This window comes from Salvelinus alpinus, chromosome 8, assembly GCF_045679555.1.
Source record: "Salvelinus alpinus chromosome 8, SLU_Salpinus.1, whole genome shotgun sequence".
Lineage (NCBI taxonomy): Eukaryota > Metazoa > Chordata > Actinopteri > Salmoniformes > Salmonidae > Salvelinus > Salvelinus alpinus.
Window position 1 is genome coordinate 36,217,001 of NC_092093.1, and position 20,745 is coordinate 36,237,745.

A 20,745-nucleotide genomic window follows, 5' to 3' on the forward strand; every position below is an offset into this window, starting at 1 on the left:
ACTTTTACTTTCAACACTTCAATATATTTTTGCAATTACATTTGACTTATTTTGATAATGAAGTATATTTAAAACCAAATACTTTTAGACTTTTACTCAAGTGACTTTCACTTTTACTTGTGTCACTTTCTATTAGGATATCTTTATTTTTACTCAAGTATGACAATTGGTTACTTTTTCCACATCTGGTAAAGCCATGAAGAAATGCAACTCTTGTGAATTTTATTGGGCTTTTGTTAAGCATCCTGTCAAACTGTTCAGAAACAGTGAGCACAGAACAGACATGATAGAGGGGGGCAGAGCGAGCTTCAAACAGGAAGCTCATCCCGCAAAGCACACGGTAAGATCGTTGACATTCAGTGGCTATCTTTCTGTTTTGATGTTAAAGTGGAACTGGCAGCATTTTAGCAACATTAAATCTTATTGAAATCTGTTCATATACACCCACAGGAAGAATATGACACTTTGTTTTTGTTAAATTTTCTGACAAGCGAGAACGCTTAGATATGGTCATTTTCATAAATTCATAGAATGTTTGGGAATGCTGTATATTAAGGCATTTGTAAAAATTCTATAGCAATATAGAATGGGAAAACGGCTTTGCGTTTTGGACAATTAATAGTCACTGCAGTAAATACAACCTAATAAAATCATCTGTCGTGTTCAGGACCGGTGTTTCAATGCAGACTGGTGCGCCATAGCCAATCAGAGCTACAGTAGGCCTATATGAAAATAAATGATTTGCCATATGGGCCCTGCCATTCACTTCGAACTTGACTGTGTGTTTACAGGCAGTAGCAACAGCGTGACTTTAGATCATTAGAACGCATCACCAAAAGCCACAAAATAGACCAATGGATTTCTGCAAATATGTAAATACAACGGTAACGTTAGTCCTCTTACATTTGGCAACTTCACCGTCCTATTGATCAAACAACCATGAAACGGTAGGCTCTATCCCCGCTGCCTATGCACATCAACAACAAGATCAACTAATGCTAGCCAGTGCGAGTTGAGCTAAAATCTAAACGAGGGAACACTAGATAAACCCTCTCAAACTTTTTCAGCTAGTTTGCAGTCAAAATTGCACTGATAAACGATTGGAATAGTAGCCTGCTAGTCCTTCTGCAGCATGCCTGCCAATGCATGCTTGTCCCCATCCACGTTTTGACAACTGAATGGGAACTTGCCTGACAAATACATTTGATTGACAACTAAGATAAACGACTTATCCACAGTTAGCTAGCTATGCTGAATTTATGCTAACCATGACACCTGCTGCATCTCAAGCTCTAGACACTGAAAAACGATATGAGGGGAAGTCGGTCACTTACTCCTCCAATGACATAACATCCTCACAGCAGCTAGCTAGCTAACGTTAGGCTCCGTGTTTTTAGCCAGAGGTGTGACCAAGTCATTGTTTTACAAGTCACAAGTAAGTCTCAAGTCTTAGCACTCAAGTCCCAAGTCAAGACAGGCAAGTCCGAGTCAAGTCTCAAGAGTTTCGAGTCCTAAACAAGTCATAATGTGCTCTTCACCAAATGTAATACCATTTCATATTTTTAACAAGAGTAATAGTTAGTATATTACTTTTACGCAAATCATGAATGCTTTTAAAAATATCTATATATTTATTACTTTCCAAATAAACGTTATATGCCGTCTGTACCATCACTCATTCATATATCTTTATGTACATATTCTTTATCCCTTTACACTTGCGTGTATAAGGTAGTAGTTGCGGAATTGTTAGGTTAGATTACTTGTTGTTATTACTGCATTGTCGGAACTAGAAGCACAAGCATTTCGCTACACTCGCATTAACATCTGCTAACCATGTGTATGTGACTAATAAATTTGATTTGATTTATATTTCCATGGAAATACATGGGTAGCCATGAGAAAGACCCTCCCCCCTCTCTCTCTCTGTGTGACAGCGGGAGAGGCGTGGTAGGCTGTGTCGTGTGGGGTGGTTGCATAGGAACACATCACCTACAACAGCCTTTGCCGTGTAGAATAGAGAATCGGGTACAGATCTATATCTTGCATTTCTATCTGGGAAAGTATCTGAATGCCGTGCCTCAGATGAAATAAACCGCCGTTCTTCATTCATTATCAATGGAGAAAGCTCAAAACTGCGGAGGACAGCAGAGAGGGGGATGGTGGGATTTGTGTGAAGCATAAACACAATCAGAGGTTCAAGCACTCGTCGTAATCAGCAGGTTAGGAAGAGTACACAACCATTCTAGGAGGCACTCTGACACAAATGTGCCCATTTGATCTTTTCCAGCTCCAAACAGCGTGGTGGCGAGTCAATCTGCAAGTCTAATCTAGGCAAGCAGTGAGGAGCGCACATAACAATACAGGCTCCAGACATCACAAGCCAGCCAAAAGAAACTCATGAAACAAGTTACACACTCATAAACACACAACCTCGTGTGATGGATAGCTGTCGGCTATATTAGCCACGATTTACCGTTCTTTGTGCAGCTTCAAATGTCGAACAAAGTTGGGAATTGTTGCGCCTTAGTTTGTAATTTTCTTCCCGCATGTTTTGCAAGTTGCAGTCCATTTTTTGTTGATACAGCGTCGTCTTTATATCCGAAAATAATAATTTGGGGTATCATCATTCCAAGTGCTCCATCTGAATTCACCCGTCGACGTTCCTCTGCACTGCCACGCACAACTTGATTGGCTGCTGTCCTATTCAAACTGTAATCCGTTAAATGAAGAGTTGATGCGCTGCACACTTTTTTTAATAGCATCATTTTTTATATTTGGGCTTGGGGAGGGTATCAAGTCAGGTCGAGTCATAAGGCTCAAGTTAAGTCACGAGTCATTGGTGTTGTAATAAATATCATATATTATAACACAAGCATATTTGCTATTACATTGTTATAACTAACTTCTTTCCAAACAGGGTTTCTCACAAACTAATAAGCAGATACTGAGACCCACACACACCCAGAGACAGATGGCTGACACAGGCCTTTTCATAAAGAATGATAAGAAAAGGGTGCCTGGTACTGCATATCACAGAAACTGAGACACACACATACCCAAGGACAGAGGGCTGACGTAAACCTTTCATAAACACAGATAAGACAGGAACATCTACGCACACACAAAAACTCCTCTTCAGTCTGAACATTTTACAGAGACACACAGAAATGTCAAAATAGGAACATCTACGCACACACCTAATCTCCTGTTTTAGCTGAACATTTCTGAAGACAAAGAACTCTACTCAGAGCCAATGGGACAGTGATACTAGCCTGAAGGAGACCTCGCCCAACTCATCAGAACCAACCAGAGGACCAGAACTTCCAGACTCAACCTACTTTCTGTACTGTATAAAATGTATATGCACTCTGTTATCTGGGCTTCTTTCGGATAGTTCCATTTTTGAGCTTGATGAAAGGGTCCGTGCACGCTATTTCAGATATCTTTACCTCTGAATAAATTGCTTTTAATTAAACCTTATCCACCCTGTCCAGAGTCTCTACTTCGTCTCAGTTCTCCAGTAAACTTGTGATTATCAACAGTGTCAAAGTCGAGTTACAAGTCATCATATTTGTGACTCGAGTCCACACCTCTGTTTTTAGCGTGCTAAATAAATACCTAGCTACATAAATGTATACGCTAGCCCGGGGTGTCAAACTCAATCAGCGCACATGCCTTCCTGAAAGAAAAAAAAACGAATTTGCGGACCAGACATAGCCTATTTGTTTTTACAAAAAAACGTGCAAGTGCGACCCAAACTGGCCATGCATTGTTTCATTGGAAAAAATATTGCCCTTTATAATGTCAACTTATGTAGGGCTCCTGAATGGCACAGCGGTCTAAAGGCACTGCATCACAGTGCCAGAGGCGTCACTACAGACCATGGTTCGATCCCAGGGTGTATCACAGCCGGCTGTGGTCGGGAGGCCCATAGGGCGGCACACAATTGGCCCAGCATCGTCTGGGTTTGGCCGTCATTGTAAATAAGAATTTGTTCTTAATCTTAACTGACTTGCTTAGTTAACAATAGAAGGCCAGCATCCCGTAGTTGCCTCTTTACTGTTGATGTTGAGATTGGTAATATTTAATGAAGTTGCCAGTTGAGGACTTGTGAGGCATCTGTTTCTCAAACTAAACACTAATATACTTGTGCTCTTGCTCAGTTGTGCACCGGGGCCTCCCACCCCTCTTTCTATTCTGGTTAGAGCTAGTTTGCTCTGTTCTGTGAAGGGAGTAGTACACAGCGTTGTACAAGATCTTCAGTTTCTTGGCAATTTCTCGCATGGAATAGCCTTCATTTCTCAGATCAAGAATAGACTGATGAGTTTCAAAAGAAAGTTCTTTGTTTCTGGCCATTTTGAGCCTGTAATCGAACCCACAAATGCTGATGCTCCAGATACTCAACTAGTCTAAAGAAGGCCAGGTTAATTTCTTCTTTAATCAGCACAACCGTTTTCAGCTGTGCTAACATAATTGCAAAATGTTTTTCTAATGATCATTTAGCCTTTTAAAATGATAAACTTGGATTAGCTAACACAACGTGCCATTGGAACCCAGGAGTGATAGTTGCTGATAATGTGCCTCTGTACACCTATGTAGATATTCCATTAAAAGTCATTTACATTAGTCATTTACAACCTTAACAAAGTCTACACTGTATTTCTGATCATTTTGATGTTATTTTAATGGAACAAAAATTGTGCTTTTCTTTCAAAAACAAGGACATTTCAAAGTGACCCGTAACTTTTGAATGGTAGTGTACATTTCTTAAAAACATGTTTTTGCTTTGTCATTATGGGCTATTGTGTGTAGATTGATAAGGAGATTTTATTTTAGAATAATACTGTAACGTGAAAGTCAAGGGGTCTGAACACTTTCCTAATGCACTGTATCCAACACATTATATATTTCGGAAATCCTCAGATGTTTTCTAATCACACATTGAATTGTCATTGAGATAAAATTAGGACTATAATAATCAGGGGTGTAACTTTGGTTTTAGAAGTGGGGGGGACATAATATTATTTATTATCATTTTTTTAATCCAGTCTGATAAACACTCCAAACAGCCTACCCGACCACTTGGAGGTGTCCGCATGGTCGTAAAGCACACTGCTTCCTCGTTCTGTAACACATTCCAATGATAAAAGTGGGGAGGACAAAAATGCAATGGTACTTGTCCCCCCCCCCCCCCCCCCCAGCCTCAGTGAAAGTTGCACCCCTGATAATAATGGTGTTCCAATTGTTCTAACCTGCTGTTCCAGTCTACCAAATGCCAACTGAAAATATGGTTTTGACCCAGTGTACACAAATGGGTGTGTCATGCCTCCTGTGAATATGATATCAATTTTTGTGTGTGTGTGATTAGGAAAACTCTTGAGGATTTCAGAAATGTATCTTGTGTTGGGCTAATACGCCGAAAGAGGTAACATGAGACAGAGATGCAAAAAGTTTCCCACCCTAACTGAAAAATACTGTCAGCTGCAACTGTGATAAAGCCTGTTAAAACAGTGTACAGTAAGTGTATATTTTGCGTTTGTGAAATTATTTTGCTGTGATATGAAATTATAAGGCTTTATGTTTCTAGAACCGTATCGCAATTGAGAATCGATTCACGTTTAGATGGAGTAGTGTTTGACTGTTTTTGCTGCCAGAGCCAGTCCACCTCTGAAAATAACATATAATGTCCTTATAGGTCCATATAAGGCTCTACTAAAATACCCTCTATACCCTCTACTCCTTAAAGCTAGAATCCATAATTAAAACAATAACAAAGCGACACCCCGCCTCTGTTTTGGTATAAATCTGATATATGCTAGAAATGTAATCACTCTCAAATTAATTGACAGCGATTTGTATGCAAGAACTGACCATCCATTATATAAAATTATAGTTTTAACTGTGTTTTGAGTACATACAGTGCTTGTTTACATTATTTACAAACATGGATTTAGCAACTAAGGATTCTAGCTTTAAGAGTAGATTCTTGGGCTAGGCCTATCCATATGGGTGGGCAAAATGTTAGGCTTTTAGTTTAGTTAATTAACTAGCATAAATAATGAAGGCTACGACTTTTTGAGAACTTCAAATTGTCTAGGATATGTGTGGACCCTATCAGAAAAGCCCCGCTCTTCGAATACCTATGCACATTTATTTGATGTACTACGGTACACCCTGACCGGAAGCCTCTGGCACAAACCTTTTGTGCGGGTTCTGCGCACCTCCACCTTATGTCAATATTGCGGTTGATACGGAATGTCAAACAATGAATGAACAATTCCTAGACCTTGATTTACTAAATGTGTACGATAGTGCCTGGTCATTGGAGACATTCTGTGAAGCATCCCCTTGTAACAGCAACCCACGTGTTGCCGTAGAAACAAATATATTGGAGGGTACAGATTCGACATTGACAGACACAGTGTGCAGGCGTGTGTAGCCAACAGTACAATATCCTTGGTTTCGATTGTTTCTAGCACCCTCGTTAAAATGAGCGAATATTTTTCCCTTTCAGATTGTGATGTAATTGGTTTTGATCTGGACCACACTCTCTGTCGGTACCATTTGAAGGAGACCTCTAGGGTGAGTTTATTTATAGTTCACGGGCTGTTCTTGTGATTTCTGACGATATGATACTGTAACAATAGCTAGCCGGCTGGCTAGCTACTAAGTATATTAACGCTTGCATTCAACATAAACCATCCTTTCCAGCTGGCAGTGTCAAGTTAGTCGTTCATGACTCGCTGCATTTGATCAATAGCTAATACTCACAATGTATGATGGAACGAATGGAATAGAATACATACATCCTAGCTACATGGTGTTAATATGGTAAACATTGCAGTTGCGATGCATGCGCCCCCCCAAAACGACATTGTTATAATGCAAGGTCTAGCTACCTACCTAACAACACTGTATAGTATGTGTTTACAGCATGCATACATTTGATTTATAAGCGATATGCTTGCAACAACAAATTAGCCAGCAGTCCAGCCAGAGTCACAGCTGAGTCTGTGTGACATCTGACTGCCAGCTGCAGAAACCCAACGGCATCCTCTCTGTCAGGAACACATAAATGACATTGAAGCCGTGACTTTATAAATAGGTTTACAGTGCATGCCAGCTCCATCAAGGTAGTTGTCAATACAGCACAGTGTTTATGTATTGTACATACATAAAGGTTCAGTGTCACTGAATGTTCACCCCACCTGTGGATAGAATAGAATGCAAGTGACCCTATATATTTGTGCTTCTTTGCAGCTGATCTATGAGAGCTTTACCAGGTATCTGGTAGAGCATAAAGACTATGACAAGGACCTTCTTATATTGACCCCTGCTTCCTGGGATTTCTGGTGAGTCACAAGCAGCAGCAGCAGAATGACTGAAGAAAATACATTGTTCTATTGGCTGTAATCATTAATGACTGTGGTGTGCCATTGTAAATTCAGACTACCTGCATGCATCATTCCACTACTGTGAATGACTACTCCATTTTCAGGTTAGATAAAGGGCACTTTAAAAAAAATTAAAGGCATTGGATGAATGCATGGTGCTCTGGGGAATATCGCTTACAGATTCTTATTGTTATTGCTTAGCATCGGACATTGATCAACACACCTGTTCTTTGCCAGTGACCACTATGAAATGTGTTTTCTCTATGTCCAGTTTCAAAGGCTTAGTGGTAGACCTTGAGGATGGAAACTTGGTTAAGTTGGCTGAAGATGGAACTGTTTTACGGTAGGGTAACAGTAAATGATACAGTTAACTACATGCTCTGATATTTGGTTCCTTTTATATTGATAGGGAAAAAATGCCTGTTTTTAAGTGTTTGTATCAATGTACAATATTTGGGCATGCCTTTTTGTTACTCCTCTTTCCACCGCAAATAAATTAAAACCCTGTTTTTTTAACCTGTTTTCATCAGAGCAACCCATGGGACCAATAACCTCAGAACAGAAGAGATCATTAAACATTATGGTTCAAAAAGGGAATGGAAGAACTTTAATAGCCTTAATACCTCATTTACGAAATCTAGTAAGTCTGTCATCTTGAATCTCTGTGTCCCATCCAAATTGTGAAAGCAGTTTTTTCTTTATTTTTGTAATGCAGTTACATTTTTATATATGTAAAGACTAAAGAGTGATTATTGATTGGATTGTTTCTTACAATAAATATGTTCTGTTTTATTCTGTGCAGCAAAGTACTATTTTTATGACAACTATTTTGATCTACCTGGAGCTCTTCTCTGTGGAAGGGTTGTGGATATGTTGCGTAAGGTAAAATATAAATGTTTTTAAGTGAATTATGAATATGTTTACACTTTGTTTTCACCAAATTGTATCTACTTTCAAGAACATTATTTTGTTTTTGTCAACAGCGTGGGAATGAGGTGAATTCAGACTTCTGGAAAGACATTGTTGCTGCCATCGACCACAATTACAACACATCTGCATTTAAAGGTATGCTTATTACTTATGTAATAATCAATCACTTTCAGTTGTTGAAACAGTGGGCCATAGCAGAAATCACTATTTCAATTGGCCATATCAGTGGGCTGAAATAGTCCAACTCAAAACAATATTTTCAGTTTCGTACTGTAGACTGACACAAAAAGAAAAGACAACGGCATCAGTTTCAGAAATAAGACTTTATTCTTTACTTTGATCAATAAGTTGAACATAGCATAATGCATCCTCGGGCATATAGTTGTTTTTGACATAATACTTTTTTTGTGACTGTTTTTCATCCTGTGTGTTGCAATATCACACTGCTGGTTTGTTAAAGGTGTTGCGATCTGACTTACAACATTGCCTAAAAAACAAGCAGGATTTCCTTTGCATGTATATTACAAGATATTTATTAAAGACTTTGAAAACAACAACAAAAATCTGCTGTAAATGTTACAGGCAGTCAAAGAGCACCATTTTGTGAATTATTCAGACTGGCTTGTATTCCTTGATCATTGTTTGCTGAATACTTGTGCATATACTGGGAAAGGGAGTAGTGATAACAAACATTTTAATTCCTAAATTATATTCTTCTTCTCATTTAATTTAAATGCCTCCATGAACCGAAAGCCCTTCTTAATAGAATACATGAGAGAATTGCTGCTCTTGCCTTTTCAGCCTTTTCAATGACAAATTAACTTGTAGAATATTACGTCAATCTTTTATTCTACAATGACATCCCAATCTCAATGGAAGTTACAAACTGAACTATTTCTTTAGGTAGTTTCTTTTAAGCTTTTATTAGTGATTGTATCACGTTGAGGCAATCAGGAACCCAGTGAAAGAGCAGTGAACATTGTCAGCAGCAAAGACACCATTGGTCTCCTCATCAGGGACCTGAATGTAGACTTGGTCATGGGCATTCAGCATAAGTACAGTGCTGCCAGACAACTGATCCAAGAAGCCCTTGTTGTACTCATCGTATGAGAACATGATTGGCTCACCATTTTTGTACAGTGCCACCAATGCATTAGCACCGTTAACATGCATATGGTAGGAGAAGTAGTAGAGACCTGGTACCTGGCAGGAGAAGATGCCAGTCTGGGGGTCATAGTGCTGCTCCCCATTGTAAATAATCTGGTTGAATGGAACGGGTGAACCCGCAGATGGGTAAGCCATCGTCAGAACAGCGCTGAAGGCGGACATAGGGGCCTTCATCATCTCATGAGGCATCATAATCTCATGGGACTTGATGGGCATGCTCTTCTCGTGATGGTAGACCATCTCACCAGGGGGACCAGGTTGACCAGGAGGTCCCATAGCACCTGGGTTACCATCGTGACCTCTGGAACCAGGAGCTCCAGGTGGACCCATAGGACCAGACATTCCCTTGGCCATCTGGCCAGCTGGGCCGGGTGCACCGGGAAGACCTGCGTGACCCCTAAGACCTGCTTGACCTGCGGGACCTGAAGGCCCCACTGGTCCTCTTGTTCCTGGGATGCCGCTCTCGCCTGGTTTTCCTGGGCCTCCAGGTGTGCCTGTGTGTCCCTTTGCTCCTGCAAGCCCATTTGAACCTGGCTGACCGGGAGAGCCAGCATGGCCCTGAGCTCCCTTGTTACCCTGATGTCCTGTAGCGCCGGTTGCACCAGCTGGGCCTGCTGCCCCGGGGATACCTGCCTTCCCTGCGTAACCCTGATGTCCCTGATCCCCCTTGGTTCCCTTTGCCCCTGGAGCTCCCAGCATGCCGACATCTCCTTTAGATCCCTGCATACCTGGTTCTCCCTGGAATCCTCTAGCACCCTGTGGCCCAGCTGGACCCATAAGGCCAGTAGCACCTGTTGCCCCAGTGTAACCTGTTGGCCCTGGCTCTCCTTTCTGACCGGTGGTTCCTGATGTACCGGGTGATCCTCTGTCACCTGGCATGCCATTAGCTCCTGGTTTACCAACTCCTGGTAAGCCAGGTGCACCTGGTTGTCCGGCATGTCCCTGGGGACCTTTAGTTCCCATATTTCCAGGCATACCTGGACTGCCATTCTCACCTGATTTTCCTGGTGCTCCTACCCCAGGGTTTCCATTGTGGCCCTTTGGCCCTGGCTGACCCATAGCTCCTGGAGCTCCATCCCTACCTGGAGTACCTGACTTCCCAGACTCCCCAGGGTATCCAGGGGCACCAGACTTACCAACTCCGGGTTGCCCTGGCATACCAGAGGGTCCCATTGGGCCCACTTGACCGTTTGCACCTGGTGCCCCAGGAATACCAACTCCCCTCTCTCCCTTTTGTCCTTGCAGACCAGGGATACCTGGATGTCCTTTAAGTCCACTCTCACCCCTTGGCCCCATGCCTCCGGGCAGACCGTGTGGGCCAGGTTTGCCAGCAGAAGAGTATCCAGCAGGTCCTGGGGTTCCAGCGGAACCGGGGGATCCTCTTGGACCCATGGCTCCAGTTGCACCAGTATGACCCTTCTCACCGGGCATTCCATTACTACCTGGTTTCCCAGGACCACCTGGATTGCCAGGCTTGCCAGCTGCGGAGTAGCCAGCGGGTCCGGGGGCCCCGGGTGGGCCCTGTTGTCCAGTATGTCCCACGCCGTTATTGCCGGGAGGCCCAGGGGGGCCCATAGGTCCTGGCTCACCAGGGGATCCGGGAATACCTGGCTCACCTGAAACAGCTGTGGAAATGGATAAGCGTAATTACCTAAGATGCAGGTAACAACTACAGTTAACTGTGGTTTAGATTTTAGGATATCTTTTTTTCATCTCATTAAGTTTGTCAGTTTTTCCAGAGTAGATTATTAGATTACAGTCAAGGTGAATTTATCCAGTCCGTTATCTGTTATCAGAGTATTCATGTAGTCCTGTTTTCATTCGAGGTGCATCTGAAACATTTAATGTATTTCATTTGAATTTGAATGGAAAGATATATTGATGTTTTCTCGGTGATGCCCCAAATGGATCTTAGATGTTTTGAAAAGCTGATGACTCTGATATCTGTGCCCTATTTGTATGGGTGTGGATGAACAACTCTGCCATGCACCAGTTGTTATACTTATTGATCCAGTCATGGTTGTTGTGTCCTATTGAGTCCTGTTGCAAACATATAGCATCGGGGGTTTTCCCTGACCTGACTAAACTACCATCTCTCAGATGTCCAACCTTTGCAAAATAGAATTCATAAAGCAAAGTATAAAATGTCTCTTGAAAAATCAGTTGGAAGTTTTTGTCATTTTGCCTCTGCCTGTCTTTGCTACATGTTTTTATTGACATTGTTTAGTCACATCCATTTCTCTCTCTCTCTCTTAGACAACTCGCTTGTCAATTGGTTCCTTGAGTAACCACTCTAAAACACCGCAATGTGATTTAAACAACCGAGGGGGATGTAGGCGCTGTGATTATGTACAGCACCAGTGGTCTGAGAATATGTTCATATAAACACTGGGGTCCTTGTACAGTGCTCAGCATATTGAGACCACATTAGACTACTGTAGCCAGTTATTTTAGTTTCATTTGCCCACGCGCTATGTTGAACCCTTTAATTTCACAAGTTGTCTGTAGTGTGTGATTATGGTTAGTGGTCCTCCAGTTGACGTATGTGCATCGCCTTGAACTCTGACCTGGGTCGTGAAATTCTGAAGGGATACTTTTATCCCTGTGTCTTTGAGCGGTCAGCCCACAATACCTCCACGCCTTTGCCTATATCAATAACTTTCCTGAAGCCGTGTTGTTTGTTGCATATTATGCCTAACATTTTGTATAACCATTAATGTGTTCGCTTGAGCTATTTGTGTTAAGTCCGTGGCATTTTACCACTGTTCAGATATCAGAATTCAGTCCATAGTGGTCAGTATTTGCCTTATGCTGTCGCTTGGCTGCATCTCTGAGTTGATGACCCCGTCCCCTTTTGACTGGCGTTGATAAAGGGACAGTGACCTTTGAAACTGAGTTTCCTTTTTAGATATAAAACTTCAAGGCACTAGCAGTTATTAACAGTTTTTTATCAATTCATCTATTAATTGTATTATTAAAAGTGATTTTATAATTTACTGGCAAGGCTGTTGCTGCTCAAGTAATGTGTGGTATAGTAGTGCCATGGTGTAAGGTACTGCTACAGAAGTCAGTAGGCAACATTTAGCTACAGTGACTGAAGTGGATTTGACGCATGATTTGTAGAAAAGCGTTTGCCTTTCCTGTTTTGGAATAGCACTTTGAGTACAAAATGGCCAGACAGGGCTGTAATTTGAAAGCCACTGAGGAGTAGGTTTGAAACCTGAGGAAAAACAGAAAGTGCCAAAACTGGACAGTTTGGCAGCCAAGTCAAACCTCAGAAACTGGAAGGTGATAACACTGTGGCCACATAGCCAGCTGTTCAACCTTGACTTGTCTAGTTAGGCCTAGATCCTATGTCTATTGCAGCCCTCAAACCATACCGTTCTATATATAGGCCATGCCATGGCTCTCACTTTATACATCCTGAGGATGGCACTTTTTAAAATCTTACAGCATGTTTAAGATGATTTGCATTTTTGTCTACTTTACTTTAGGGCATTTGTTTTGAGAAGTGTCTGGGACAATTTAAGCACTACAAAGCGGTTTGTTTGGGTGTGCCCAGTGCAACGTGGTAACATCTGTTTGCATTGTTGACGTGTGGGAAAGTTTTGTATTTCTGTCAGAGGACACTGGCCATAAAAAAATAAATGCATCGAAACGTCTTAAACAAAGCTACTGAGTGACGTAGTCTGGTTGAGCGACAACACTCGTCTCCGGACCATATTCTTGACCGAATGGTCCCATCTCTGCCTGTTTGTCAAGCCCCACTGTCTTACTCTCTATATTTTCCCCGCTGTCTTCTGAGCTTTCTCCTGAAGAGAGGACAGTAGGATATTTTGTAGGATATCTCAATATTTGTCAAGAGTGACATGGAATCTTGAAAGCAGTGTTATGTGGAAGCTAGCCACATTTAACTGGTGCGTTGGTGCTCTTTTTACGAGGCGTACAGAAGTGATAATTGCCCCTGGCTCTCACTTCTACAGAACCTCTGTGATCTGACTGTCAGCATTGTTGCAGGAGAATGGTTATTATCTTAACTACTGTAATATATTTTTATGATCCACTTCCTGTTGATGAATGACTGTGTCCTCTCTTGGGAGCTGTGGAAGGATGCATGGGCCCACTTTTTCCAATTTGTCACGACGTCTATGGGCAGGTGAAAAGCCTCAACAATTTGGACTGAGACATTGCCTCAATGCCTCAATAAGTTTCAGTTTAAGATACTTGCTCCCCTGTAAAGGGTAATGTACTATCAATCCCGTTTCATAAGATAAGTATGTCGAGATGTAATACTCTACATCTGTGAGTGTTTTGGTAGCAATTAACTTCCACAGTAATGAACGTTTTTTTTAAATGTAAAATTATGCTGCATATTGTGCTGTTTTACATTTATTTAACTTTTTTTATTTTGATATGCTTATTTGTCCATATCCCGAATACTTTTTTTTTTTTTTACCATGCTGTGCTTAATTCTATTTGTTAAAGCTATATGGAATTCAAAACAGCCAAGTATCTTCCAGTTTGACATTTGGGGTTTACTTGCACCCAGTATTTTCTTTTTGGCACTGGCGGATATTAGGTGGCCAAGAAAAACTCCTGGCCCTAATGACAAACCTCCAGTACAGTCTAGAATTGGCATGAATTAAACCTTCCATAAACCTTTCACCAAGAGAATGTACCGTAAAGCTGATACAGAATTATCTTCGGAACATTAACGTGCAAATAGACATGAATACGTTGAGACTTACTTTGGACATGGCTCTTAGAAGGATAATGCTGCTGCTGCTTGGCTACTTTCTGTACATGGTAGTATCTCTCTGGTGTTGCCACGGCCAAGGCCACCAGGAGGAGGAGAACGCTTGTCACTCTGAGGTCCATCCTGTGAAGCTAAACCTGCAAGAAAGAAATGTAGAACAGAATGTTGAAATGTGAACGGTCTTCAACATACAGAGACACTACACTGGCGTCTCCTGTATTTCTCATACAGTAGCTTGGCTGTTCTATTGTCACCACAGCAGGGCCTGCAACAAAAAACTAACATTTCTGTGTCAGAATGACAAGAAACGAGCACAGTAGGGAACGTTGCAGACCCCAAATCTTTAGTCAGACTTCCAGAGCTAAATCCGATTCAGACTCCCATGTATGGGTCATCCCTTCCCTCGCCAAGTGAATCATCTCATCACAATGATAGATTAGACACTTGCTATGAGGACGACTTGAGGCCAGATGCCACCGGTACCTACTGCCCCAACCTGATCCTCAACCATGCCCCCAACTGCCTCCCCTAAGACGCCAACTGCCTCCCCAATGGCCCAATGCACTCTACACCTCACAGCACCAGGCACAGAGGGCCACACTCACATACACCCAGAGAGCAGACTAGAGAGAGCGGGCAGGGTACACTTACCAGCAGGCAGGCTCCAAAAGATCAGTGGGGGTCGAGAGGCTACTGTCCTGGCACGGTACTGTATAGTCCTTAGTCTGGCTGCTGCTACCCAGGCCACTGGGTACGGGGTATTTATACCAAATCTGTCTCCAGCATCACCCAGAATCTACCTAGTATAAAAGCCCCACCCCGTTGTGATGTCAGCTTTAATGAGGGGTGCCATATCCTCAGAGAGAGAAGGCATGTCACTTCAGGATGATAGTCTCATAGCATTTCAAAACCCCACAGCTCCTCCCTCATCCATCCATCCTCAATGGAGCAGGACTGAACCAGATTTAATTCAGATAAAGATACGTTTTTTAAAATCTTTTTGTCTCTGAACTCTTTGGCATTTGTGGGTATATGTGGTTGTATGTTCAAGTCGTAATAATGCAGAGAGATATATGGGTATTCACTTTGATTCTTTGATGTCTTTGACATCTTAATTGCTGTGTTTTTTTTGATGAATTAGAAAAACATCATAAGTGTTCCCCTCTTCTACCCAGTTCTGCATATTTTCGACTGCTCAAATACAGGTGCTGGGGAATGGCTTTAGTACATTCATTGTCTCCAAAATAATTTTATTGACAGAGTGAGCATTTTGCCCTGGAAAATTAAAGTCTGTACTTGAGCTTTTTCCTCCTGTCACCCCATGGAGTCCCTCTCTGTAACAGTAAATAACACTGTGGATGGCCCAGACCGTTGAGTCCTTATGGAGGGAACTTCCAGGCAACAGTGAAGTTTCAGCCTTGTCTGTACGCAAACAAATGCGTTGCTTTCTTAACAGGATTTTAATGTCAGATTGTGGTAGCAAAATCAATACACTATGTCAGCTTAATGAACTCTGGTAAACATTACTGACATTTATAGACATTTATTTACTGGAGAGCTAAATTGTTTCAACTGTGTGTGGTGTAGAGTGCATATAGCAGTACTGTGCCTCCACTGAGCCACAGTGCAAGATGGGTACACCAGAGGGCAGAGTTTAGTTTCTGTCCTCAGACCTCTGGTGGTCTGGTTTTCTCAAATGTCCATTGTCTCCTCCTTCATATTATTTCGTGAAAGTCTACCCTGCACATTTGTCACTTTTTTCTGCCTTTTAAAATGAAGTCTTAATAGGAATAAAATGTATCTACACAACCTGCTCCACATTTTCAAAGTGAAAGAAAAAGTATAGAACATTTTCACAATAACATAAAATAAAAAATAAAAAATGCAGATGTCTTGTATTTTCAAGTATTGTGGTAGCAACATCATGTTATGGGCATGCATGTCACAGGCAGGGACTGGAGAGTTTGTCAGAATCAAAATAAGTAAATGATCAACACTCAGGTAAAAAGTTAGAGGAGACCCTGTCTCAGTCTTCTGGATACCTAACCCTGGGATAGAGTTTTATTTTTCAGTGGGACAATTACACAAATGTTAATGCCAAATACACCCCAGAATGGCTTTCCAAGAGGTGTTGCTGATTGTTTCTAAGGGGTCTAGTCCCAGTCCTGACTTAAATCTGTTTGTGATATTGCTTGTCCATCAATTATCCCGAACCAAATTTACTGAGCTTGAGCAATTTTGACAAAAACAATGGATATGTGGACAACGCAAGAGTTGTGCAGAGTTATTCCAAATAATTTACAGCTAAAATCACTGCCAAAGGTGCTTCCACCAAGTATTACCTCTGGGGTTTGAAGACATACGCAATCATTATGTTTTTTATTTTTTATTAATTTAGAAAATGTTTTATACTTTTTCTTTTACTTTGAAAATGTGTAGCAGATTTGTAGGATTTTTTTTTTTAATGTGCTCCCTTTTTTAGATGACATTTTAAGGCGACAAAATGTGAGAACTGCGCAAGGGGTGTGTGGACTTTCACTAGGCACCGTATCTACTCTTACCTGCCTTTCGGAGTCTAGCAACTGTGTTTTGTGATGTTACCGTGTGCTAGTAGGAAATGCCTACTCCCCAAATAATGACGTTGTTATCACACACAATGTCAAGATAGCCTTCGATTTTGTATACAGAAGCTGTGCCTCAAATTGCTCCTTTTGTATATTTTGTGTGTCTTATCTCCTAATCTGCAGTATTTATCTTTGTTCTTCTTTGAGCTGTTTTGCACCTGTTAATCCTTGCCAGGTCAAGTTTTACTGTAGTAGACTGAAATGGGCTCGAGGATGTTTTAGGTTTAGAAAAACCGAAATAGTGTGTGCTTTTTTTCGGACATATTTCCAACTCTTAGTTTTACAGCTTGCAGAAGAAAGACAATCAAGCCACCGGGCATCCTTGGTAAACCCCTTTAGTTAAATGACAGAGTTGCAGGAGGTGGAGTCAACACTTAAAAACTTTGCAGGCTCCAGTCCCTCCATCACACTTTCACCATGAAAGCTGTGTAGACCGCACAGTGGCAACGTGTTTTCTTTTTTATTTGGGTCCACAATTTTTTTGGTGTGTCAGCATTCATTCCTCCCTATCTAAAAGCATACCGTGTCATTTAACGTAAATGAATGCCTAGACAAGAGGCACATGAATAGACGTGTACTGGAAATACCTTGTGGAGTATGAAAGAAGGAGTACCAGGTCTTACAGATCGTTTTTGTGCATGAGGATAGAAGTGAAACACCTTCACGATCACTCTATTGCACTTGTCATCAGTTTTGCGTTGTGACCCTGGGGCCTGTAACAAAATGCATAAACATTGGCCTTTTTACAATAAGCATTGATCACATCATATACATTGCCTCGTAGGACACTGTTACTGGTTTACTGCCGAGGTGTGGTGGTCTCTCATGCGCTTTTAGCTGCCGAAGCATCACCCATTTTAGCTGCCGAAGCATCACCCAGGTGCGTGCTACACTTTCGGTGGTGGATGTTCCAGGCTACCTACCTACTGAGGAGGAGTAGCCGTGAACTTCAGAGGAAGCGGTGCCTGATAAAAAGTTATATGCCTGTCTGACTGATGTTCTCCCGCCCTGGCTTTACCATCAACCCAACCTCCACTCAAGCCAGTTACTCCTTTACTGAACTGCATCGTCATCTAGCTATGGAAGACCATCTCCCATGAACTGCCAGCTCCCTGAATTAGTTTTTGTTCCTTTTCTTTTTTTTTTATTGACTGAGATTCTGTATGAAAGCACTATATCAAATAAATGTATTATTATTACAGCACACCTGAACCACTTTATGTGGTGGCATTCCGAGTCAATGAAAGGCTCTGGAGAGAGCGCGGCGGTTGAACCTGTAGAAGAATATGCAGCTTCTCTCTTCAGACGTGACTAATTCACTTTCATTCCTTTTAATTACTATGATAATGACTGGAATTCTCACACAACATAGACAATGGGGGCAACCGTTTACCCCGTTATCTTAGTATGGGATACAGGCACACTGTAGATCAAATCTGCACTCTGCTATAATTTGTTTCTGATTAATAAGCACAAGGCCGATGTCTTAAATCTAGGCTAATTGATAGCTGAATCTATTTCTATCTGTTTGAAATGGTCTTTTGCATTTATCGTGTTTTTTTTATGTCTGGTGTGCAAAATACCTACTGCTTTTCGTAGTCTATTTATTCTCATGGGTAAAGTTGGTAGACTGGTGGTTAGGACTACAAATAAAATTAAGGCATTTAAAATCTTCTAATGGGCAGTTCAGAAAAAAAAACAATGATTTATAGCATTTTGTGTTTAGATTTATGAAATGTATGATTTTGCCATATTTTCCCTCATAATTGTCATAAAAATCATCATACATTCTCGCTGTGCTTGTCTCTGCTGCCCAAGTTCAGTTTTAGAGTGCTGGGGAAGACAGTCTGGGTGAGACAGATAAGTTTTGTCTCTGTTATGAATCTCTCTCCTCTGTTTGTTCCCGGTGATTTGAGTATGCCACGCTGCCTGAGAGAAAGGAGGAAATAATTGCAGGTTGATGATATGACTAAGCTAGTTAGAAGAATGGAAAGTGGGAGTCTAAAGATGGCATGTTTTAGCTGGGAAGTGGCTGGGATACAGATTTAACATTTTAATAAACCCAATATGCCACTAAGAGGCAGTTGCAGCTTTATGAATGGAAGGGTTGATGTTGGGCCTCCAGGCTTAGTGTGGGTGCAATTACAGAGACCCGAAAGACAAACGTCTCGAAATCACGGTCGGAAGCAGAACCGACCAACCTGAGGAGTCTGAGGTTGTTTCAGAATAGGAACCCAAAATGCATCCCTCCCAACTTTTTTTTTGTTATTTCAAGAGGAAAGTATTTAATTAGAGAAATTACTGAAAAGCTGGTAATCGGAGAAAGAGGGGAATTTAGGCCAATGTTTTATTTTTTCACGCTGAAGCCTGAGAATGTTTCAAATCAGATTTGGTTCCAATTTTAGGCTCTCCTTGAGGACCAGGTAATGGGAGGGGATTGTTAGAAGTCAATTATGTTCATCGAGGCAGGACGCAACACAGAGGCAGAGCCTTAATGACTAGTGCCTTTAAGTCTAACTATGCCTTCCACACCCTCCAGAGCCCTTTAAGTGGAACAAACGGCTCACATGGATGCTTGAGCCAATCCCATGGTTTTGTCTGGTGTTGAGACACCGTCACTGTCGCTCAATCTTCTTCTAAATATGTTTTAACTCAGACAAAGTAAGATTGAACATGTTGTCCAAAGTGCAACATTCTTGAGTCTGACAGAATTTTGTAATTTATTTTTTGTTGTTGTAATTTCAGAATATTTTCTACTATGGATCTAAAAGTATGCTGACCAAGAAGTCTGCCTCCTGGATAGAAATCTGCCGACTATATATCTTTGTTTGACTCTGAACTAAGCCAAAAGTTGTATTGTATAAGGTGCATGTAGCTTAGGTTGATGTCTATTGCCAGCTTATCAGAGTTAGCTGTTTTTGTAGGATTATTATAGTCATCTTATAGTGAGATGTGACATGCCATTAAAAGGAGTAACTGGGGAAAGCTGGTATCCTATTTGGTTGTCTTGAGTTCCTGAAGAGGCCAAGCCTGCCATGTGTGCTACTGACTGCATGTCTAATTTACATTACGTTAAACCTTTGATTAATGGTCACAATAAAGCAGGGGGAGCCTGCTTATATGGTTATATGCCTATATGGTTATATTCACCAAAAGCATATAATCTTACAGTCCTTTGAAAGATTATGGGATGTTTCCCATGTTTTTTCCATTATCCCTCACTCTGCTTCCCATGCACTTCTGTGTTGTTAATCAGATAGCTCCTGTCTAGTTTGGCATGTCCAACCCAGCCCCAAAGTTCAGCCCTTGAGCCTGGGGGCTTAGAGGGCTCTGGCCTGGGCTTGGCCAGGCTGGCTTGACTGTCTGGAGGTGGTGTTGGAGATCGGTGGCAGACGCCAAAGCTACCAACATAACCAGCCATGGTACCTTTTTTGTTTTTGCTTCACTGGAAGGAGCTCCTGTGTTTTAGCAAATTACGAAGCTCTCAAAATAATCATGGTCGGATGAAAACAAAGAATAAGCCATGCAAGCACTATGGAAAATCCAAGCCATTGCATGTTGGTCAACAACCCATAGCTATATTTTAGGGCTGTCTTAGTATGCTGCGTTTTCACTTTGGTCTTGAGACCAGGATATGGTTGAAAACCTGAACTGCCGAGTGCCAAACCACCACTGGTATTCAAGTGTGAAAAACCCACACGGATGCAGTAGGTTCACTTTTTAAGTTGCCTACCAACCTTACATGGATATAATGCCAATCCTCATACCTACAGTATGTTTTACACCGTGCCATTACGCTGTAATGTCTGCACACACAATTTGTTTATGGTGCTTCTGAAGCTGCGGCCGATCATCCTTGTTGGCCTGCAGC

At 41.6% G+C, this 20,745-nt stretch overlaps 2 protein-coding genes across 2 annotated transcripts in view; one reads left to right on the forward strand and one right to left on the reverse strand.

The window, feature by feature from the left end:
• The first annotated feature begins 6,358 nt into the window (after window positions 1-6,358).
• LOC139582236 (5'-nucleotidase domain-containing protein 1-like) overlaps window positions 6,359-20,745 on the forward strand; it is a 55,698-nt gene continuing 41,311 nt past the window's right edge. Inside the window, exons 1-6 of the mRNA XM_071412213.1 lie at window positions 6,359-6,585; window positions 7,264-7,355; window positions 7,669-7,740; window positions 7,928-8,037; window positions 8,200-8,279; window positions 8,381-8,462. Of these exons, the coding sequence (XP_071268314.1) occupies window positions 6,493-6,585; window positions 7,264-7,355; window positions 7,669-7,740; window positions 7,928-8,037; window positions 8,200-8,279; window positions 8,381-8,462 (529 nt within the window). The 5' untranslated portion in view covers window positions 6,359-6,492. The remainder of the gene's footprint in view (window positions 6,586-7,263; window positions 7,356-7,668; window positions 7,741-7,927; window positions 8,038-8,199; window positions 8,280-8,380; window positions 8,463-20,745) is intronic.
• Window positions 8,632-15,012, reverse strand: LOC139582235 (collagen alpha-1(X) chain-like). Its single transcript, XM_071412212.1, has 3 exons — window positions 14,902-15,012; window positions 14,243-14,387; window positions 8,632-11,119 (listed from the first exon to the last, which is right to left on the reverse strand). Exons 2-3 carry the CDS (start codon window positions 14,370-14,372, stop codon window positions 9,264-9,266), a joined length of 1,986 nt encoding a protein of 661 aa, XP_071268313.1. The 5' UTR covers window positions 14,373-14,387; window positions 14,902-15,012; the 3' UTR covers window positions 8,632-9,263.